This window comes from Suillus subaureus (genome assembly GCF_016647635.1).
Source record: "Suillus subaureus strain MN1 chromosome Unknown BJ212scaffold_23, whole genome shotgun sequence".
Taxonomy (NCBI): domain Eukaryota; kingdom Fungi; phylum Basidiomycota; class Agaricomycetes; order Boletales; family Suillaceae; genus Suillus; species Suillus subaureus.
In genome coordinates this window covers 180,417-198,144 of record NW_024538579.1, presented here as the reverse complement: position 1 = coordinate 198,144, position 17,728 = coordinate 180,417, and the positions used below count along the sequence as shown (strand labels likewise).

Sequence of the window (17,728 nt, the reverse complement as noted above, 5' to 3'; positions counted from 1 at the left end):
GAAACATGATAGTTGGTTACGCGATCCTAATGGTAAGTAATCCCTGAGAGAAAGTGTGACTTACGAAATGGAGGACACTCACGAACAGACCGTAAGATATAAGCAACCATATTCTGAATCCAAGGAGTCCCAGGACAATGGCAACGACGTGATTCATCTTCTAGGCGTCACTATATCGGCCATCAACGCTACGAAAGACCTTGTTCCTACCTGACCTGGCAAAAGGTATCCTTGGAACGATCGCAAATATTCTCATTCTTGCGTGGGTGTGTTGACATAATACTCGAAAACCCTCACGAATGGATCTTCAAGTCTGTACAGTCAGTAATCAAAAACAAATCCGATTTCCTGGCGATAGTCAAGAAATGCGAAACTATCTGGAATGTCCTTGAAAGAGCGACCAAGGATGCTACCGAAGACGATCTTTGGAAAATGCCTTATCCGAGCTTAACATGTAAGTGCGAGCCACATTGGTTTCACAGTCGCTGGGAACTGATGGCGCTGTGTAGATCAATAAACCGTATCAATAGTGAAGTGGCTTCGAAGAAGGAGTACAGATTCTTGCACAGGCTCTTCTCTGTCATAATTGACCGCGACCAGATCGCCAAATGGGAAAAGGATTTAGATCGCTTACTGGCACTCTTCAACGTACGTCTCGATAACTTCATCTCGACTTCTGCTGCTGAATAATATCTCAAGTTTGAAGCAATTACTGGCCTCTCGATTAGCACGAAGAAATTCGCTTCGGAACTCAAGGGAAATGCTCCTATCAGTGTTCTACAGTAAGTTTGTATTTCGGCAGGTTGTGCGTGTCTTCTAAACAAAACCAGGTGTCGCCCGATAGAGCCCCCATCGCGACCTTCCATATTTCATGGCCGTAACAGTCTCGTGGCGGAGTTGACGAATCTTGTCGTCATTTTAAACGATGAACATCTTGCGTTGATTGGTCCGGGAGGCATCGAAAAGAGTTCTTATCCAGGGACATCTTGATTTCAAGGAATTCAGCATCCGTGGACTGGGGGAGGTTGGCTTTGAAAGGGGGAACTTTGCGTTAGCCGCACAGCGCGTTGCAGAGACACGGTCCTTGTGCACTGAGATGGGAGTGCCCCCAAGAAATTTGCATGGCATACCATCTGATGCGTTGCCGGAAAGATTTGAAGGTTGGACATTGTTTGTGGATGGGCGTTCACCATTTACAGACGTTGATATGTAGATGATATACGGTACGTTACAAACTGCAGTTGGACACAGTATCGCATACGTTGATCCATTTGTACTGCCAAATACTACCCTTTGTACTATGTAGAGTATTAGACAGCTCTAAGTGCGACTCCTACTTCTTGTTGAGCTCCTCTGCCCTTCTATAAAGTTCTTCACGACTCTACGAATAACTGTGAGCAAATGGTATGACGTTCAAAATGTATCTTAACGAACCAATGGAACTTCGAGGCTATTGAGGATGTCCTTGCTAGGCACATGCGGGTCCCGAGCGTGGTAGGCGTGAAACTCAGGCTTGCTGGTCAAACCCGCATCACGCCCGGGCCTCCCGACCAAGTCTGTCGGGTCATTAGATTTCTAGATTAGATAATCAGCAAAATTATAGCTAGAAAGCGAAAGCGACTGCGTACAGCGGGGTGGGGAAGGATGTTGAATTGCTGCTCCTGCTGTCCCTGTTGGTGACTGGGTGAAGTTGTGGTATCTTTCGTTTGTTGAGACATTTATGACAGGTAGCAGTGGGCTATGGTAGTAGTGATGAAGAAAGAGCGCAGCGCCGCAGCACTTGGGTGCTCCCCTATATACGCACCTGCGGAGTCAATCATACCGATGACATCATTCCACACGTGACGATTCAGTTGATATTAGCAATTGAACGTTGAACATGCAACTCTTTCTGCGAATCGAGTCACTTGAGCAGAGAAAGACGAGAGTAAGTAGAATGCTGAAGTAGCCCCCATTGTACAGGACGCATTCCACATCACTTCGACAGCATCATCTTTCGACAGAAAGGTCAGATTTCTGTAATTGAGATACTATGGACGGAATGCTAACCTTCACAAACTCTGAACCGATACGACACGAACATGGACACGTGAGTACAAATAAGTACGATACAAAAAGGAGACAAACCATCGTAATTGATCTGGCCATCGCCATCAACATCTGCTTCACGAATCATTTCATCAACCTCAGCGTCCGTCAATTTCTCGCCTAGAAATGGCATCAATTTATAATTTATATCAGCGAGCATCACCACTGACCCAGGTTCGTCATTACATGTCTCAGCTCAGCAGCATTGATATAGCCGTTCCCGTCCTCATCAAACACTTTAAATGCCTCTTTCATCTCTTCCTCACTGTCGGTATCGCGCATTTTGTGCGCCATCATTGTAAGGAACTCTGGGAAGTCGATGGTACCGTTCCCATCAGCGTCAACCTCGTTGATCATATCTTGTAGCTCTGCTTCGGTAGGATTTTGACCTATTGAGCGCATCACAGTGCCGAGTTCTTCGGTAGTGATTGTGCCATCGCCATCTACATCGCTTCGGATCAGGTGAAGTCATAACTAACATCACGTTGGTCATACCTTTATCGAACAAAGAGAAAGCTTCCTTGAATTCTGTGGCGGGTACTAAATGAGCACTGGGATCATCAGCGACAACACCAGCGACGATTTCTCACCAGATATCTGTTCTAGAAAATCATACAAGAGCAACAAAGCATATCAACACCAATAAACGTCTTTGGCCTCCCACCAAGAGAGTATTCACACCTTCAGACTGTGGGCCGTTCCCAGATCAATATTAATCAATACCGATCTGAAGCCCGCACGGGACATCGCGACTCACCAATTGATCCGCCATATTCTAGAAAGTTTCGATAGAAAGCCCTGCTGGCTACATAAGGTAATGCAACGATTTGGTACATTTCACCGCCCACACGCTGCGGCGCGCAGTGTGGACGGGCAAAGTCGCCAGCACGTGACCTGGACACGGTTCGGTTCGAAATGGTCACTGACGCGAATTTCGGTGGATGCCACATCTCTCATCGCGCCAAACATGTTCTCATCATCATCTCTAACGCTGAGCACGCTATTATCATCACTACACACGCACCTCAATGCCCAAACTCAACTTCTGCGGAGACTTCATGTTCAACTGGCCTACCACAAACCGCTCCGGAAGACGAACTGCAAACATTACAACATACCTTGATCAAAGCCATCAAGTCTCAGATAGAGGTGCGGAGGAAACAAGTGGAAGATTGGATAGGAAAATGCGAGGGAGGATCTGGTTGCGCTCGGTATTCGAAAGCGCTGGCCACGTATGCTGAAGTTGCTGGGTGGTTTAGTGATCTGAAAGCTGAGAAGGTCTCGCCAAGGAGATATGAAAGCGCTATTGTATACCAGCAGAAAAATAAGATAGGTCAGTCGGGTCTTTTGTGCGCGTGATCTACTGAGATGACAGTCTCAGATCTATCATATGAAACTCGAGCAGCTCATAACGTTGACCAATTGCCTGAATGCCCTCGCATGGACGCTGGGCTCCCATTTCTTTCAACAAGATATCTTAACTCCAGCGGTTGCTACTACTGAGGAACTAGACAACCCATGTTGTGCCTGAACGTTTCTCCAAACTTGAAAGGGAGCTTGCACGAGGAAAAGGCGAAGTAGTGAGTCAGTCTTTCCTTGTTTATCTCTATATCGCTGATCACAGGTTTACAGTTGAAGCAACTAAATTAACTGGGTGAAGTCTTCATCCAGATCGACCGGCTTTATTCAGAACTAGGTATCGATCCGCCCCCACCCACTGTCACAACACCGGTTGCTACTTCATCCTCAACACTCGCTGTGCCGAGATCTTCTCTGCTACGATCTTTATCTGTCAGTAGCACGCGTCTCAACTCGAGTGCAGATTTATTTGTATCCTCAACCATCGGACCATTGACTCCTACTCCTTCATCAATCGGGAAAACCGACAGTCACATGCTTTTCCCATCGTTCTCTCTCCCACAGCCCTCTATAACCCTGCCAGAAGTCCCCAAGTTCCCAACGGACATGGATACCCCAGGTCTCTTGGACGCTTCATCGAACTTTTCGACTCATCATCGCGAGACTCGTCACCTGGACCAATTCTAAAGTCATGTGGTATCGAACTGACGCAGGTCTTGGCTTGGGCTGATAAACTGCACGCTGAACTAAACGAACTCAAGAGGCGCCGCAAAGTGCACATCCAAGCCATGTATGACCAACTGGAGGTGCTTTGGCGACGCATGAGTATGGACGAGGAGGCCATGGATGGTTTTGTCGAGGCGAATCGCGGGACGATGCCTTCTATGGTTCAAGCGTATGAAGAAATTGGAGCGCATGATTGACTTGAAGCGCGAGAAAATGGGGATGTTTATCGCTAATGCTTGCACAGAAATTGAGAGCCTGTGGGAGGAGCTCATCGTAGGAGAAGATGAGCGGAATGATTTTACGGCGTTTGCTGATGGTGAGTTTGTTCTGTCGCCCTCTTCGTGGAGTTTTGACTCAAAGGATGTCAGACGAACATACGCAGGATTTGCTGAGCCAGCATGAGCATGAGATCGCCCACCTGAAAGCGGAAGTACGGTTCAAGATGCTACTGTTGACATCGATCAAGAGGTACATGGTAATTTGTGAGGAACACAAAGAGCTAGAGCGTGTAACCGGCGATCAGACACGCCTTTTAGGAATGAGTGGGGATGAGATCCCGGCAGATTGCTCCGGGAAGAGAAGTTGGGAAAGAGGGCCGCGAAAGAGAAGCCTAAGGTTTGTCAATTACTGTTCATACTCTCAACCCTCCGTCTAATTATCTTCCGAACAGCTTGAGCAACAGCTACTGTCATCGCTGCCTACATGGGAGCAAACGCACAGACGAGCTTTACAGCATGTTGAACTCACTCCTGCTCTAGAGCAGACTAAGGAACATTCTCGATATCCTGAATCTCGCATCCATCTGCCAAAGACACAACTAATAGCTCCAGCTGCCTACGTGAGGATGGCGCAGGCAACATTGCGCATATGGTCCAGGGGAAATCATGCAAGAATCATAAATTAGCAACTATAGCAGACGCACCCTAAAATCGGAATGATTCCCTCAGGTAAGTCAAGCTTATTCTGCGCCGAGCGTCTTCGATGGGAGCATTGCGATTAGTGAAGTTGGGCGTGGATTGTTCGTCCAAGATGACGTGGAGATTTTGCGTACTCGTGCATGGCGAGATGACCAGAACAGGAACGTGATAAGAGATATGTATCATGCTGCTGGTACAGACAGACGGGGGCAGAATGTTAGCATATCAGCGTCAAATCTCTTGATGCCGAATGAGCAGGGCGTTATATCCGAAAATCTCCAAAGCGACTGGCAGTATTGCTCAAGTGTCCCTCAATGTTGTGCCAGAAAAACCTTGAAACCATAGACTGACTTTGTCCAGCGTAATACCCTCGTCCCTCATCCACAAATCCGCCACTCCCTCCGTCCTTCCATTGCTACCAGTCAAACTGCCATCGTTACCCACCGATCTGACTCGTTGGGTCGATCACTCACCTCGAGATGCCGAGATATCGTGTCAGTGACGATTAAACGTAAGGATATGCTATCCATAATTACCATTGTAATCTAGGCAGGGCGTGAACAGAGGACTGCTCAGGGCAGTCTGGTCCCTCAGATGCTGTGATGATGCGGTGTGACATGCACATGGTGACTATCCTAATTCTGTCCTGAGTTCCTGCCAAAGTTGAGAGCATGAGACACATGGATATCAATATGATAGACACCCAGTAGGTCATGCGTTCATGCCGTGCAGTTTCTCACCCTTCGCTCTACCTTAAGGTCGGTAAAGGCGCTAGTTTGGTGGCTCAAACCCACCTAAGATTCGAATCCACCACACAATCTCGGGCGATGTTCTCCAAAAATTCAAAGGCTGGAAGGGCTAGCCAACCGAAGGCAAGAAACCAGCCATTCACGTTTCACCACCATGTATCTAATCTAATATAGAGTATCCCACATGCTAAACAACCATCTGCTGAAGATAAGCAGTCCCAGGACGATAATGTGGTCCAGCTGCTGGGTGCCACTATATCAGCTATCAACGCCACCAAAGACCTTGTGCCTATCGATCTGGTGAAAGGCATCCTTGGAATGATTGTAAACATTTTGACTGTTGCGCAGGTGCGTTAGCCTAACTCTCAGACAGATTGGTAAAGACCTACGTTTATACAGGCAGTGATAAAGAACAAGTCCGATTTCCAAGCGATAGCTGACAAGTGCGAGACCATCAGGGACATCCTTGAACAAGCGACCAAGGGTGCTACCAAAGACGATCTGAAAGGATACTTGGGGCACTGCATTAACTCAGCTCAACAAGTGAGCCGAACCAATGTCGCCGTCGCCAGAATCTGATGACACTATGCAGGTCAGTAGGCCGCATCAATAGCGATATAGAGTCGTCGAAGGAGCAAGGATTTTGGCACAGGCTCCTCTCCATTTCCATCGATCGCGACCGGATTACCAAATGGGAGAAAGATCTGGATCAAGCCCTCGTGCTATTCAGAGTATGTTTCTTGAACTACACCTGAATTTCTGCTGCTGAGTAATGTCCTTGGACGGAAGCGATCGCTGGCATCGCGATCAGAGTGGAGAGGCTGACGTTGGGACCCAGGGACATCGGTCGTGGGATCAATGACACCCAGTGAGTTGTCATTTTGGCAAGTGATGTGTGGCTTTAACTGCAATCAGGTATCGCCCACCTGCGCCTCCATCGCGCCCTTCCATGTTTTATGGCCGTGGGGATCTCATTGCAGAACTGACTAACCTCATCGTCAATGACGAGCATGTTGCGTTGATTGGTCCAGGAGGCATGGGAAAGAGTTCCCTTGCCAAAACTATTCTTCACGAGGCAGTCATTACCGAAAAATTTGCTGATAGGCGCTACTTCGTGACCTACGATGGCATGGATCCTTCGGCCATTACATTTGAAGCTTTTACGACTCGTTTCGCGGAAGCCCTCGGTATAGAGCTCACTGGCGCTAATCCAGTGCGGCAAATATCCACGTGTCTTCGTTCCGCTAGTGCCCTTCTTGTTCTTGATAATGCTGAGACCTTTGAAGAGGCCAGTGGAACGTCAGCGCTCAGAGAAATACCACAAGCTATTGCTGAAATCGCATGCATCCCCGGCGTCATTCTGATTCTTACATCGCGTAGTAGAAGGAGCGCACCGAATGTACCATGGATTACCAAGGATATTCTACCACTGGATTCAAACTCTGCTCAAGAGGCATTCTTTCGAATTTACCGTCCAGCCAGTCGTGAAAATGGGGAGGGAGGAATAGCAAACCTGCTTCAGGACTTAGAATATCACCCGCTTTCCATTAATCTAATCGCAAATGCAGCGCAGCAAAACGGTTGGTCTCCGGCCATACTGCTGGAGAGATGGAATGATCAGCACAGTGCGGTACTAAATCACGGCGAGGGAAAGCTACAAAGCTTGTCATACACCATGCAGCTGTCACTCAGCTCGCCGTCAATCCAGAAACTTGGAGAGGAGGTTCGGCATGCTTTGACTATCATCGCCTTCTTGCCCCAGGGTCTAAATGAGGCTCTGTCCAAGCGCATTTTGCCATCTACCCTGCAAATCGACACTATATGTGATGTTTTATGGAGACAATCTCTCGTTTATCGTCAGGACGGCTTCGTCAAAATGCTCGCACCAATTCGACATTATGTGCAAGATTCGTTGCCACCACCTGACCCCACGTGTTTTCGAGAGTTACGCACCTTCTACTATTGCACTGTCCAGCAGTGTTCGGAAGAACGAGATGATTATGCTGATATCATTATCTCGGATCACCTCAACATTGAGCATGTCATTGCTTTCGACCTCGCCCACATCCCTGAGATGACTTGTCCCACTTGTTGGACATTTTTGCAGTGCTTGAATTGGCATCTTCCTCGCCCAACTACCCTTACCCCATCTATTTTCAGCATCATCGAGAACTCGTCTGTGCAAGAGCTCAAAGCATACTGCTTGTGGCATCTCGGCTGGCTCTACATGACTCTTTCTCAATTCAGAGAAGCCATACAGGCCTTCCAGGCTGCTGAGCCACTCTATCTCACCGCCGGCAACCACGAAATGGTGGCCAAATGTGTCATCGAATGTGCAGACATATACAGATGTCGAGGCCACCTCGTTCAATCCCAACAGGTTTTAGAGGTCATTCGGCGCTCCGAGTCATGGAAGTATATCAGTGAACCAACGGAAGCCAAAGTTTGGTATTTCTTGGATATGGCCCGGATGTTTACATTCACAACATCTGCAGACGAATTATTTGTGAAGTCCTCGGAAGATTGCATCTGGGATTTGGATTCCAAGATTTGGCACTGGCGGGCCAAATTTTACTACGGGGGAGACATTGTCCAGGTGAACACACACTTAGAAGACCTTTTCCCGCAATGCACAGATACCGATGATCTCACAGACGCACTTGAGGGGCTTGCAGAGGTAGCATTTTGCGAAGGTAGATTATCCAAAGCCATGGACATCCTACAGAAAATCATAGAGACGTTCGAGGGACAACGTTTGCACAATGTCCTTTGGTATACCGTGTTGAAGGCCCTTGTTGCAAGCAAGCAGGGGGATCATTCCCTTGCGAGAGAACTCGTTAACCCAGCCCCGGGACTACTCCAATCCTTTGCACTGCGCACTGCATTCGTATTTCTCCACAGATCTTATGGCTCAGCATGCATCGAGCTCACTGCAGGCGCATACGACAAGGCCGAGTCCCATTTCATTGCCACTATTGAAGGTTGTGATATCCAAGGACATCTTGATTTCAAAGCATACAGCAAGCGGGGACTGGGGGAGATTGCCTTTGTGCATGGTGATTTCGCGTTAGCTGCACGATGCTTCACAGAAATACAGCCTTTGTGCACTGAGATGGGAGTGCCTCTGCAACATTTGTACAGTTGCGAGCCGTTCTATGTTCTACCAGACAGATTTAGAGGATGGACAGCATTTTTAGAGAGTCGGTCACCATTTGCGAACATTATGTAGATTGTATACACACAACATAACAGCCTGACATTGTATCTCTGATGATTATACAAGTGGTTTCATCATGATATAAAATAAGACAGTGATGAGACAAACACGAGAGATAAGTGAAGCGGAACGTATGACGTCAGGTGTGTGGTGAGATTGCTATGGCATAGGAAGGTCGTGATACAGATAATTTACCTAGGGAACGCATGTGATCCCTCGAGGTTATTCTCCTCATCGCACATCTCATATCCAAATTTCGGTGGTAGGACCCGGATCTGCGACGTCTCCTCAGATCGAAGGTTCATGAAAAACGATGACAGAAACTCACAATAGGCAATCACTACTCTCCCATAGGTAGACTAATAGAGGAAGACAGTTGAAATGCGATAACTACGCACAAGTGATTCATCTCATTTTCTCTGACTGTGAGCTCATTTTCGCGCGCGTCATGTAGGTATTGTCCCGCAATTCGCAGTGTAGGCCATCGGCCTTAAAGTCGACAATGCTCCAGCCTAAACTAGTCGGACAGGCACGAGTTCTTCGTAAATGTTATTGCCCAGCTTCATATTTCCAGTGTTGGTCCACCACTGTAAGGATTTTGGAAAGGATCGGGAAACTAGCCTTGCGATGTGGAGTCAAGTCGATCGGTGCGGCGTTCGAGTGGGATGGAACAATTCGCGTTCGTCAGAACTCGGGACCTCTGCAACTCTAGCAACGATACGGAGGTGGAGGGAGGATGACAATAGGAAAAGCACGTTAGATTGTCCGTAAGAGAGATAGAATGGCATGATGATTGAGAATAGGTTAATGGATCCTTGGAGTTCAAGCTGAGATGGTACCACCAGTGATTTCTGATCACGTGGAGCTAATTTCACTTGCGCGATGTCGGATCCCGACAGGTCCCGACTCCCAAGGGACAACCAAATTGCGAAGCAGAACCCATTCTACACAAACACCCCCCATGTTATCAACGATATATTTCCTTGCTTCGTCCCAGCAATCCGACTGCATCACGAACCACAAAAATCTACTACCACAAGGCTCAACAGGCTCAAGACCACCGAAAGTTGAGATCTAGACTTGATGTCACCCGTGATAGACACGGTGTGTTGTCGTTTATGCTGTGCCGTTTCTCGCCCTCCAACAACTTGAAGCAGGTAGAAGCGTTTTACAGGACTCATAACCGAAACTCGGAATCCACCACACGCATCCACTGGTAGGCGATGAAGCCGAAAGCAAGAAGCTCAAAGCCAAAGGCAAGAGGGCACAAAGCTCAGTGTCAGCGCTGTATATTTGATCTGATATAGAATGGCCCAAATGTTACGGAGCCTCTTTTGTTTGTGGAAGGGTATTCACCATTTACGAATGTCGATAATGATATACGGCAAGGTGCAGGCTGCAGTTGGTTAAAGTATCGCGTACGTCGATCTTTATGTACTGCCAAATACAACCCTTCGTAGAGTATGGGACAGCCCCAAGTGCGACTCCTACTTCTTGTTGAGCTCCTCTTCCCTTCTATGAAGTTCTTCACGACTCTACGAACAACTGTGAGCAAAGGGTATGACGTTCAAAATGTATCTTAACGAACCAATGGAGCTTCGAGGCTATTGAGGATGTCCTTGCTAGGCACATGCGGATCTCGAGCGTGGTAGGCGTGAAACTCAGGCTTGCTGGTCAAACCCGCATCACGCCCGGGCCTCCCGACCAAGTCTGCCGTGTCATTAGATTTCTAGATGATAATCAGCAAAACTATAGCTAGAAAGTGAAAGCGGCTGCGTACAGCGGGGTGGGGAAGGATGTTGAATTGCTGCTCCTGCTGTCCCTGTTGGTGACTGGGTGAAGTTGTGGTATCTTTCGTTTGTTGAGACATTTGTTACAGGTATAGCAGTGGGCTATGGTAGTAGTGATGAAGAAAGAGCGCAGTGCCGCAGCACTTGGGTGCTCCCCTATATACGCACCTGCGGAGTCAATCATACCGATGACATCATTCCACACGTGACGATTCAAAACAATCCTAATTAACATTAGCAATTGAACGTTGAACAAGCAACTCTTTCTGCAGATCGAGTCACTTGAGCAGAGAAAGACAAGAGTAAGTAGAATGCCGAAGTAAATTTTATGGTACAGGACGCATTCCACATCACTTCGATAGCATCATCTTTTGAAAAAAGGTCAGGTTTTCGAAATTGAAATACTATGGACGAAATGCTAACCTTCACAAATTCTGAACCGATGCGATACGAATGACACGTGAGTACGAATATGTACGATATAAAAAAAGAGACAAACCATCGTAATTGATCTGGCCATCGCCATCGACATCTGCCTCGCGAATCATTTCATCGACCTCAGCGTCCGTCAATTTCTCGCCTAGAAATGGGATTAATTTATGGTTTATATCTGGGTATCATCACTGACCCAGGTTCGTCATGACATGTCTCAGCTCAGCAGCATTGATATAGCCGTTCCCGTCCTTATCAAACACTTTGAATGCCTCTTTAATCTCTTCCTCGCTGTCGGTGTCGCGCATTTTGCGCGCCATCATTGTAAGGAACTCTGGGAAGTCGATGGTACCGTTCCCATCAGCGTCAACCTCATTGATCATATCCTGTAGCTCTGCTTCGGTAGGATTTTGACCTAGTGAGCGCATCACAGTGCCGAGCTCCTTGGTAGTGATTGTGCCATCGCCATCTACATCGCTTCGGATCAGGTGAAGTAATAACTAACATCGCGTTGGGCATACCTTTATCGAACAAAGAGAAAGCTTCCTTGAATTCTGCGGCGGGTAAATGAGCGCTGGGATCAGCGACAACACCAGCGACGATTTCTCACCAGATATCTGTTCTGGAAAATCGCACAAGAGCAACAAATCATATCAGCACTGATAACGTCTTTGGCGTCCCACCAAGAAAGTATTCACACCTTCAGACTGTGGGTCGTTCCCAGATCAGTATTAATCAATACCCATCGGAAGCCCACACGTGACATAGCGACTCACCAATTGATCCGCCATATTCTAGAAAGTCTCTATAGAAAGCCTTGTTGGCTATAAGGGAATGCAACGGTTTGGAAAAGAGGACGACGGGAGTTGGTGATTGTCGTTGAGCAGAGTAAAGCACGGCCTTGCATTTGGCCAAGGATCATGTCTTGCCGCATCGGCAATCGCCAGTGCCAAATCAGGCTAACTATCCCCAGAGCCCACTGCCCAGACACCAAATATTGTTACAGCTTCGATTTCACACGCGGCACTGTAACAAACTGTCCAAGTAGTACCAAAAGATCAAACGATGAGGGAACTGTGAAGCATGCCTAAGAGAGTCTAGTTTTGCGGTCACAACAGTCATGCATGCATGTATGTATTAGGGGTCGGGAATTCTTTCCAGTTATTTGTGGGGCTTCGTTTACTTACCTGTAAGTGCTTCTCAAGGCCTCGCTTTATTGCATAAAGGTAAATCCTAATTATGAATGATGTGTAAGAACGTGATTGAAAATAAATAGCGATATTAGTCCCAGTCGTCATCCTCGTCCTCTTCATCACTATCACCGAGCCTCTTGTTCCTTTCTAGCAAAGCAGCAGCCAACGCGGCGGTCAGATTCCCGCCCGCACCACCACCACCAGATTCTTCAGCAGATGCGGGGGGAGGAGAGGGCGTTGACTGAGGACCACCTGTCTTCCGTAAATTTGACACACTCTGTCCACGAATAGATGCAAGTAGGTCCGCACGACCAGGCTGTGGGGAAGCGGGTAATACCATTGTGCTTCCTTCCCCATTTGAGAGTGGTGGTGGTGGTGGTGGTGGTGGTGGTGGCGGAGGAGGGGGCGGAGGGGGCGGAGGAGCATTCCCAGATGAAGGTGGAGGAGGCGGTGGTGGAGGCGGAGGCGGTGGTGGTGGAAGATGAGGAGGAGGATTCTCATATGAAGGTGGAGGCGGAGGTGGTGGTGGAGGAGGTGGTGGCGGAGGAGGATGAGGATCCTCATATGAAGGTGGAGGGGGTGGCGAAGCATTGACTGGTGGTCGTGCAGGAGGAGCGCTGACTGGTGGTCGTGTAGGAGCACTAACTGGTGGTCGTACAGGAGGCGGAGGCGGGAGAGCAGCACTCGCAGGACGAACTGGTGGTGGAGGTGGTCCTGAAGATCTTATTGGTTGTGGCGCGGGTACAGGAGGGGCTCGTTGTGGTGGTTGTGGCGGCGGCGGCGGAGCAGCCCAGGTGGGACGCGATGACGGGGGTGCTACAGCAGGGGGAAGAGACGGCGCAGTAGAGACTGGACGTGATGGAGGTGGAGGAGCATGGGGAGTAGGTGCAGAACCCACATTGACTGATGATGCAACACTATCCTGCTGCGTGTGCCCCTTATTTCTAGGTGCAGGTAAGGGCGGTGGTGTCTTCTTCTTAGTAGGCTGGGGTTTATTTTGTGCATCACGGAGAAAGTCTTTTATAAAATCCATATCCTGGTTGATGACCTCGCGACTAACGCCTGAACCCTCCAGCTCGTTCAGAAAGGCGGTCCATGATGGATCAATGTTAGTGGAATTGAAACCCTTCTCAGGATCAAAACCCATGTGTGCAACATGCACAAAGGAACCAGCGGTTGGACCTGAAATCATAGACTTATCTATTCTACCACCCTTGGCAGATTTCTTCTTCTCTGAGGAGGAAGATTTGACTGAAGTAGAGGTCAAAGGTGGTCAACTAGAGCTTCTAAATCACCATACCTTTCTCTGCTTTACGGGTGGTTACTTTCTTGTAGAAGGTTTTTGCATCTTTCTCATCAGCAAAGACAAAACCGATCATGCATTTCTTGAGTAGAAGTGAGTAATTTCCTTTGAATTGCAAATGCAGACTTACATCGCCCGCGAATGAATGGAAGAACGGCCTGTCCTGGTGATACTCGAACGCTTCATATAGTTCGTGTTCCCATATGACGCCTTTCGTCCCCGTTGAATCAACCAGTCTCAGCATGAAGGCGTCTTTGGAGTTATCTCGCGTGAAAGCGAGTGCACCTTGCAAGCCTCCATACGACCACTTGTTTGGCTGTGGATGAGCGAAGTAGATACGAGCAGCAGTAGCGGTGAGTATCTTTTGCGTGGAACTCTCTAGAGTAGATTTCACTTTAGACTTTTCGTCCGCTGAGAGTGCTGATTGGGAGGGCATCTCGGGTAGAAAGATCCACGACTTGGGCCTTATAAGACCTGACCGTCACGATACAAACTGCGTTTGGCGCAGCGTGGGAAAATATCCTAACACTTTACCCAAGTGGGTGTGGCAGGCTCTACGCATGACACAGCTGCTTTGTTACTGTACTCAAGCACTCGTCGTCTAAGGAAGACTCATGGTCAGCCTGGTGGTCGGACACCATCCTTGTACAATCAATTACTTGCTTCATACATACAATCTCACATACCGAGAATCTGGACTTGATCTTCAAACTGGCGGCCGTGCCAACGACCATCTCCATCCGTCTGTCTAGGGAAGACTAATTCGTACCAGTGCACGCTACTGCGCTCAGGTAGCTGTGTGCAAACATCCCGGTATCTTGACACGCACAGGCCTCATTGTGATTGCTGAGTGTGTCCTTTAAATTTTGGGCTCCGATTGTCAGACCGTTCAGCTATTCAAACCTCGGGTTTAATTGGTGAGTCTGTTCTCCAACATGATCGCTCGGCCCTTGTTATTGAGGCTTGTCAATATACGGCGAAAGTGTCAGAAAAAAGTGCAGTGAAGCATACCTTCAGTAAGAACAAAAATATACATGCTCAGTGGATTTGGTCGTGCACACGGTTTACACCACCCCTTTTTTCATAGGTTTAGTTGACTTCGTCACTGATCGTAGAATTAAGACCCTTGTCTACCAAACAGGGAGACGAGTTTCCCAGCCCGGCAACTGACATCCCGCCCCAATGATTCTAGCAGTCCACCAAAGAGTTTCTGTGAAGCTCTCCCTTCAAGCCACGGACCAAGTCCGAGCTAACTCAGTGGTTTGCACGGTGGTCATACACGATCTTGAGCTGATTTAAAGACAACAGAACTGTCAGCGAGCATTAAGCTCAATAGCAGCGATCAGCAGACCTGCATATTGGCTGGTTCATCAATTTGCTTTGCGACTTCTTCCATACCTTAGAGCATATCCTAGTTGCCATCAAACCCTGATGTCTCCTCCGTATCTTCTACGAATGGTGTGTGGTCTATTATCTCGTGCTGGTGTCTATAAGGGTTGTTTTAAACTGATCTGGCAATCTGGAAAATCATATTTGAAATTCCTATTTCTAACCTCGTACGTTCAAACTTCATAGTCTCAAACCCTTGATAGAAGGAAGACAGTCGTTCATGCAATTGAGGAACATTCTCGCGCTGTCGGTGCCACCTACCGAACGGTAGCTGTCGCCGGGGCCTTGAGCACCACAATCACACAAGATGATTATGTGCATGAGCTGGTTCACCGTAAAGTGGCTCAACTCTTCAACATTCAGATTATTCACACTGGTTTTGGCACACCGAAGGTAAGTGGGCCTGTATCTTGCGAGTCTGGTAATGCTGATGAACCTCTAATTTCAAACACCACTCAACGCGATTGCGTTATCTGGGGGGTTCGGATGGACAGACCTTATGGGGAGCTTCAGGGGGCCTTTACGTCCATCCAGATTCTGTAGAGCTATCTGGAATCGCCGACCCAAAGATATCAGCACCGACACGCCTTTCACCAACGCGCCAATGCGAACGGCAACGAGCGGATGACTCAGACAACCCGCTAGTGCGTCCAAGCATGTCATTCTTGGCCTTTCCTTCATCATTGAACCTTAGTGTTAGTGCGATGATTATCCACCAATGCAGGACAAGATACTACACCTGCGCAATATGGGTCCTGAGTAAGTCCTGGGCCATGGAGCAGATATAATAATAATGTGGGGCTTTCTCCTGGCACACTGATACACAGCTTCCTGCTAACGTTTGCTTATAGATGAAGTGAGGCTCTGTGATCGTTACATTCTTCAAAATAATTCAATATTGGTCTGATTATATCGCGAAATGTGTCATTTTCACTCGCATGGTCTAAAAAACTCATCAAACTATATGCCAAGAATCCGCCGCGAACGCCATTGACTATGCTACAAACGACGCTGTTGATGCTCCAGGCGCGCAATCGACCATAGTCGAGTAAACCTTTATATATATATCCCTTTTATTGTCCGTTGTGGCGAAGCCCTATGTTGGACGCTACCTTATCGAGTAAAATAAGTTAGTGAACTCTGTCACGACCACAAGCTGATCGCATGCAACTTTGCAGATCTACTGCGCACATTACGACCCACCACGTTCGCATGTAGAGTTCAGATGGCTGTGAGAAGGTTGTGTAGTCCATGATAAATATTGAGGCCCCAGGAATACATTTTGAATCTTGATTATCGGCCATGTTTGAAGTTGTAATGGAAAGACCGGTAATGTTATTTGACGTCCGGGAGCGTGAGAATCTATATACCACACTTGTACAACTCGGGTCTCGCCGCAAACATCAACATTACATGATGGCAGCTCACCGCGACTATCTGCCTAGGGAAGACTAACTGTCGATTAGCCTAGTGGGTTGTCACCCGATCCTCTTACGATCAACTGCTCGCTTTATTCACAGAATCTTGTGAATCAATCTACAGTCTAGGACCGCCTTTGGACTGAGATGCACACCGATCTGGAATTTTTAAAGTGGTAGCCGTGCATGCTACTGCGCCCAGATGGCATCATGTATGTATGCAATTTTTCTTGTATCTCGGCGCACGCATACCTCCTTCCGGTGGCTAAGCGTGTCCTTTAGACTCCAAAGACTGTTAGACCATCCAGCTCTTCAATCCTGTTTGGCATAGACCAAGGATGAATAGTTCATTTTAGTCAGTGAGTTTGTTTTCTGACATGATTGCTCGGGCCCACCATTCACCCTATCACATCTACATCGAGGCGCAACATGAACCTGTCAATACGCGACAAAAAATGCAGAGAAGCACGCCTGTAAGAGCAATTTTTATGTTCGGTAGATCTACCGCGTACATGATCTTACACTTCGTATTCCTTGTTCTGCCTAGATTTTAGGGTTACTTTCGGTCCCGACCACGGACTTTAGACTCTTGTCCGAGTATCCCAGTGACGTTAACCATTCATTCCACCACCCCGTTCCGATCACGTACGCGCCCACATGGTCACCTCTGAAAACAAGGCATGGCTTAAGCGATACCCGAATCTAACCCATACTTGGCTTACCGTCGGTGGAGCTTTGTTGCGCCAGTCGACCTGTTCCAGCTTTGCAGAGGTTAGTGCTATTAGTCGACAGCTGTTGATAGCCTAGTGTGGTCTTGAACATTCGCAGAAGAAGGTTGTCTGGAGAAGAATGTAGACTATACTTCAGTGTCGGGGTCATAACCGCAAGTGTCTACCTGTCCCGACCTACTTGCCCCCATATCGGTTGGGTCACGAATAGACTGACAGTCGAACCGAAGAGCGGGGATTACGCCCATGCTTAGGTTATTTGTTCGTATACATCATTTAGTCCAGCTAACCTTTAGAAAACGCTTCGGAGTTCATGGGGATTAACCGCTCGAGGATTTATCGGGATTTCATTCAACGACTTATGAACTCTCAAAATCTCCTGATGATAATTCCCTCCTCGGAGTACAGCATCAACATAT

The 17,728-nt window shown here is 47.9% G+C and overlaps 11 protein-coding genes across 11 annotated transcripts; 6 read left to right on the top strand and 5 right to left on the bottom strand.

Moving 5' to 3' along the window:
* Positions 1–67: 67 nt before the first annotated feature.
* BJ212DRAFT_1482452 (uncharacterized protein) lies at positions 68–990 on the top strand (the record flags this gene model as incomplete). Its single annotated transcript, XM_041340419.1, has 6 exons — positions 68–91; positions 165–266; positions 322–458; positions 510–648; positions 700–782; positions 831–990. 6 exons carry the CDS (start codon positions 68–70, stop codon positions 988–990), a joined length of 645 nt encoding a protein of 214 aa, XP_041191312.1.
* Positions 991–1,333: 343 nt separating this feature from the next.
* Positions 1,334–1,670, bottom strand: BJ212DRAFT_1221792 (uncharacterized protein; the record flags this gene model as incomplete). The annotated part of the gene is made up of 3 exons (XM_041329395.1): positions 1,334–1,381; positions 1,435–1,575; positions 1,629–1,670. Coding segments are annotated over 3 exons (231 nt in total), but the record flags the coding sequence as incomplete, so codon positions are not given.
* Positions 1,671–1,858: 188 nt separating this feature from the next.
* On the bottom strand, positions 1,859–2,896 carry BJ212DRAFT_1365672 (calmodulin; the record flags this gene model as incomplete). Its single annotated transcript, XM_041336079.1, has 5 exons — positions 2,812–2,896; positions 2,584–2,628; positions 2,259–2,531; positions 2,128–2,208; positions 1,859–1,996 (listed from the first exon to the last, which is right to left on the bottom strand). Coding segments are annotated over exons 1-4 (448 nt in total), but the record flags the coding sequence as incomplete, so codon positions are not given.
* Positions 2,897–2,928: 32 nt separating this feature from the next.
* Positions 2,929–3,655, top strand: BJ212DRAFT_397221 (uncharacterized protein). Its single transcript, XM_041343095.1, has 2 exons — positions 2,929–3,421; positions 3,470–3,655. Exons 1-2 carry the CDS (start codon positions 3,004–3,006, stop codon positions 3,589–3,591), a joined length of 540 nt encoding a protein of 179 aa, XP_041191309.1. The 5' UTR covers positions 2,929–3,003; the 3' UTR covers positions 3,592–3,655.
* Positions 3,656–4,113: 458 nt separating this feature from the next.
* Positions 4,114–5,073, top strand: BJ212DRAFT_397296 (microtubule associated protein-domain-containing protein). The gene is made up of 3 exons (XM_041343096.1): positions 4,114–4,489; positions 4,542–4,788; positions 4,844–5,073. The coding sequence occupies exons 1-3, from the start codon at positions 4,294–4,296 to the stop codon at positions 4,929–4,931; spliced, it is 531 nt and encodes a 176-aa protein (XP_041191308.1). The 5' UTR covers positions 4,114–4,293; the 3' UTR covers positions 4,932–5,073.
* A 590-nt stretch (positions 5,074–5,663) lies between these two features.
* Positions 5,664–6,578, top strand: BJ212DRAFT_396885 (uncharacterized protein). The gene is made up of 5 exons (XM_041343093.1): positions 5,664–5,796; positions 5,849–5,962; positions 6,014–6,187; positions 6,239–6,382; positions 6,432–6,578. Exons 2-5 carry the CDS (start codon positions 5,918–5,920, stop codon positions 6,450–6,452), a joined length of 384 nt encoding a protein of 127 aa, XP_041191307.1. The 5' UTR covers positions 5,664–5,796; positions 5,849–5,917; the 3' UTR covers positions 6,453–6,578.
* On the top strand, positions 6,478–9,075 carry BJ212DRAFT_1365662 (uncharacterized protein). Its single transcript, XM_041336078.1, has 3 exons — positions 6,478–6,604; positions 6,666–8,168; positions 8,220–9,075. The coding sequence occupies exons 2-3, from the start codon at positions 6,789–6,791 to the stop codon at positions 9,066–9,068; spliced, it is 2,229 nt and encodes a 742-aa protein (XP_041191306.1). The 5' UTR covers positions 6,478–6,604; positions 6,666–6,788; the 3' UTR covers positions 9,069–9,075.
* A 1,468-nt stretch (positions 9,076–10,543) lies between these two features.
* BJ212DRAFT_1224226 (uncharacterized protein) lies at positions 10,544–10,878 on the bottom strand (the record flags this gene model as incomplete). The annotated part of the gene is made up of 3 exons (XM_041329431.1): positions 10,544–10,591; positions 10,645–10,785; positions 10,837–10,878. Coding segments are annotated over 3 exons (231 nt in total), but the record flags the coding sequence as incomplete, so codon positions are not given.
* Positions 10,879–11,052: 174 nt separating this feature from the next.
* Positions 11,053–12,175, bottom strand: BJ212DRAFT_1365653 (calmodulin). Its single transcript, XM_041336077.1, has 8 exons — positions 12,055–12,175; positions 11,979–11,985; positions 11,889–11,900; positions 11,800–11,832; positions 11,475–11,747; positions 11,346–11,426; positions 11,270–11,280; positions 11,053–11,214 (listed from the first exon to the last, which is right to left on the bottom strand). Exons 1-8 carry the CDS (start codon positions 12,067–12,069, stop codon positions 11,197–11,199), a joined length of 450 nt encoding a protein of 149 aa, XP_041191304.1. The 5' UTR covers positions 12,070–12,175; the 3' UTR covers positions 11,053–11,196.
* A 71-nt stretch (positions 12,176–12,246) lies between these two features.
* On the bottom strand, positions 12,247–14,318 carry BJ212DRAFT_1365650 (uncharacterized protein). Its single transcript, XM_041336076.1, has 3 exons — positions 13,905–14,318; positions 13,772–13,856; positions 12,247–13,722 (listed from the first exon to the last, which is right to left on the bottom strand). The coding sequence occupies exons 1-3, from the start codon at positions 14,208–14,210 to the stop codon at positions 12,560–12,562; spliced, it is 1,554 nt and encodes a 517-aa protein (XP_041191303.1). The 5' UTR covers positions 14,211–14,318; the 3' UTR covers positions 12,247–12,559.
* Positions 14,319–15,205: 887 nt separating this feature from the next.
* Positions 15,206–15,926, top strand: BJ212DRAFT_1300947 (uncharacterized protein; the record flags this gene model as incomplete). The annotated part of the gene is made up of 4 exons (XM_041333061.1): positions 15,206–15,232; positions 15,350–15,556; positions 15,658–15,807; positions 15,888–15,926. 4 exons carry the CDS (start codon positions 15,206–15,208, stop codon positions 15,924–15,926), a joined length of 423 nt encoding a protein of 140 aa, XP_041191302.1.
* Between the last annotated feature and the right edge of the window lie 1,802 nt (positions 15,927–17,728).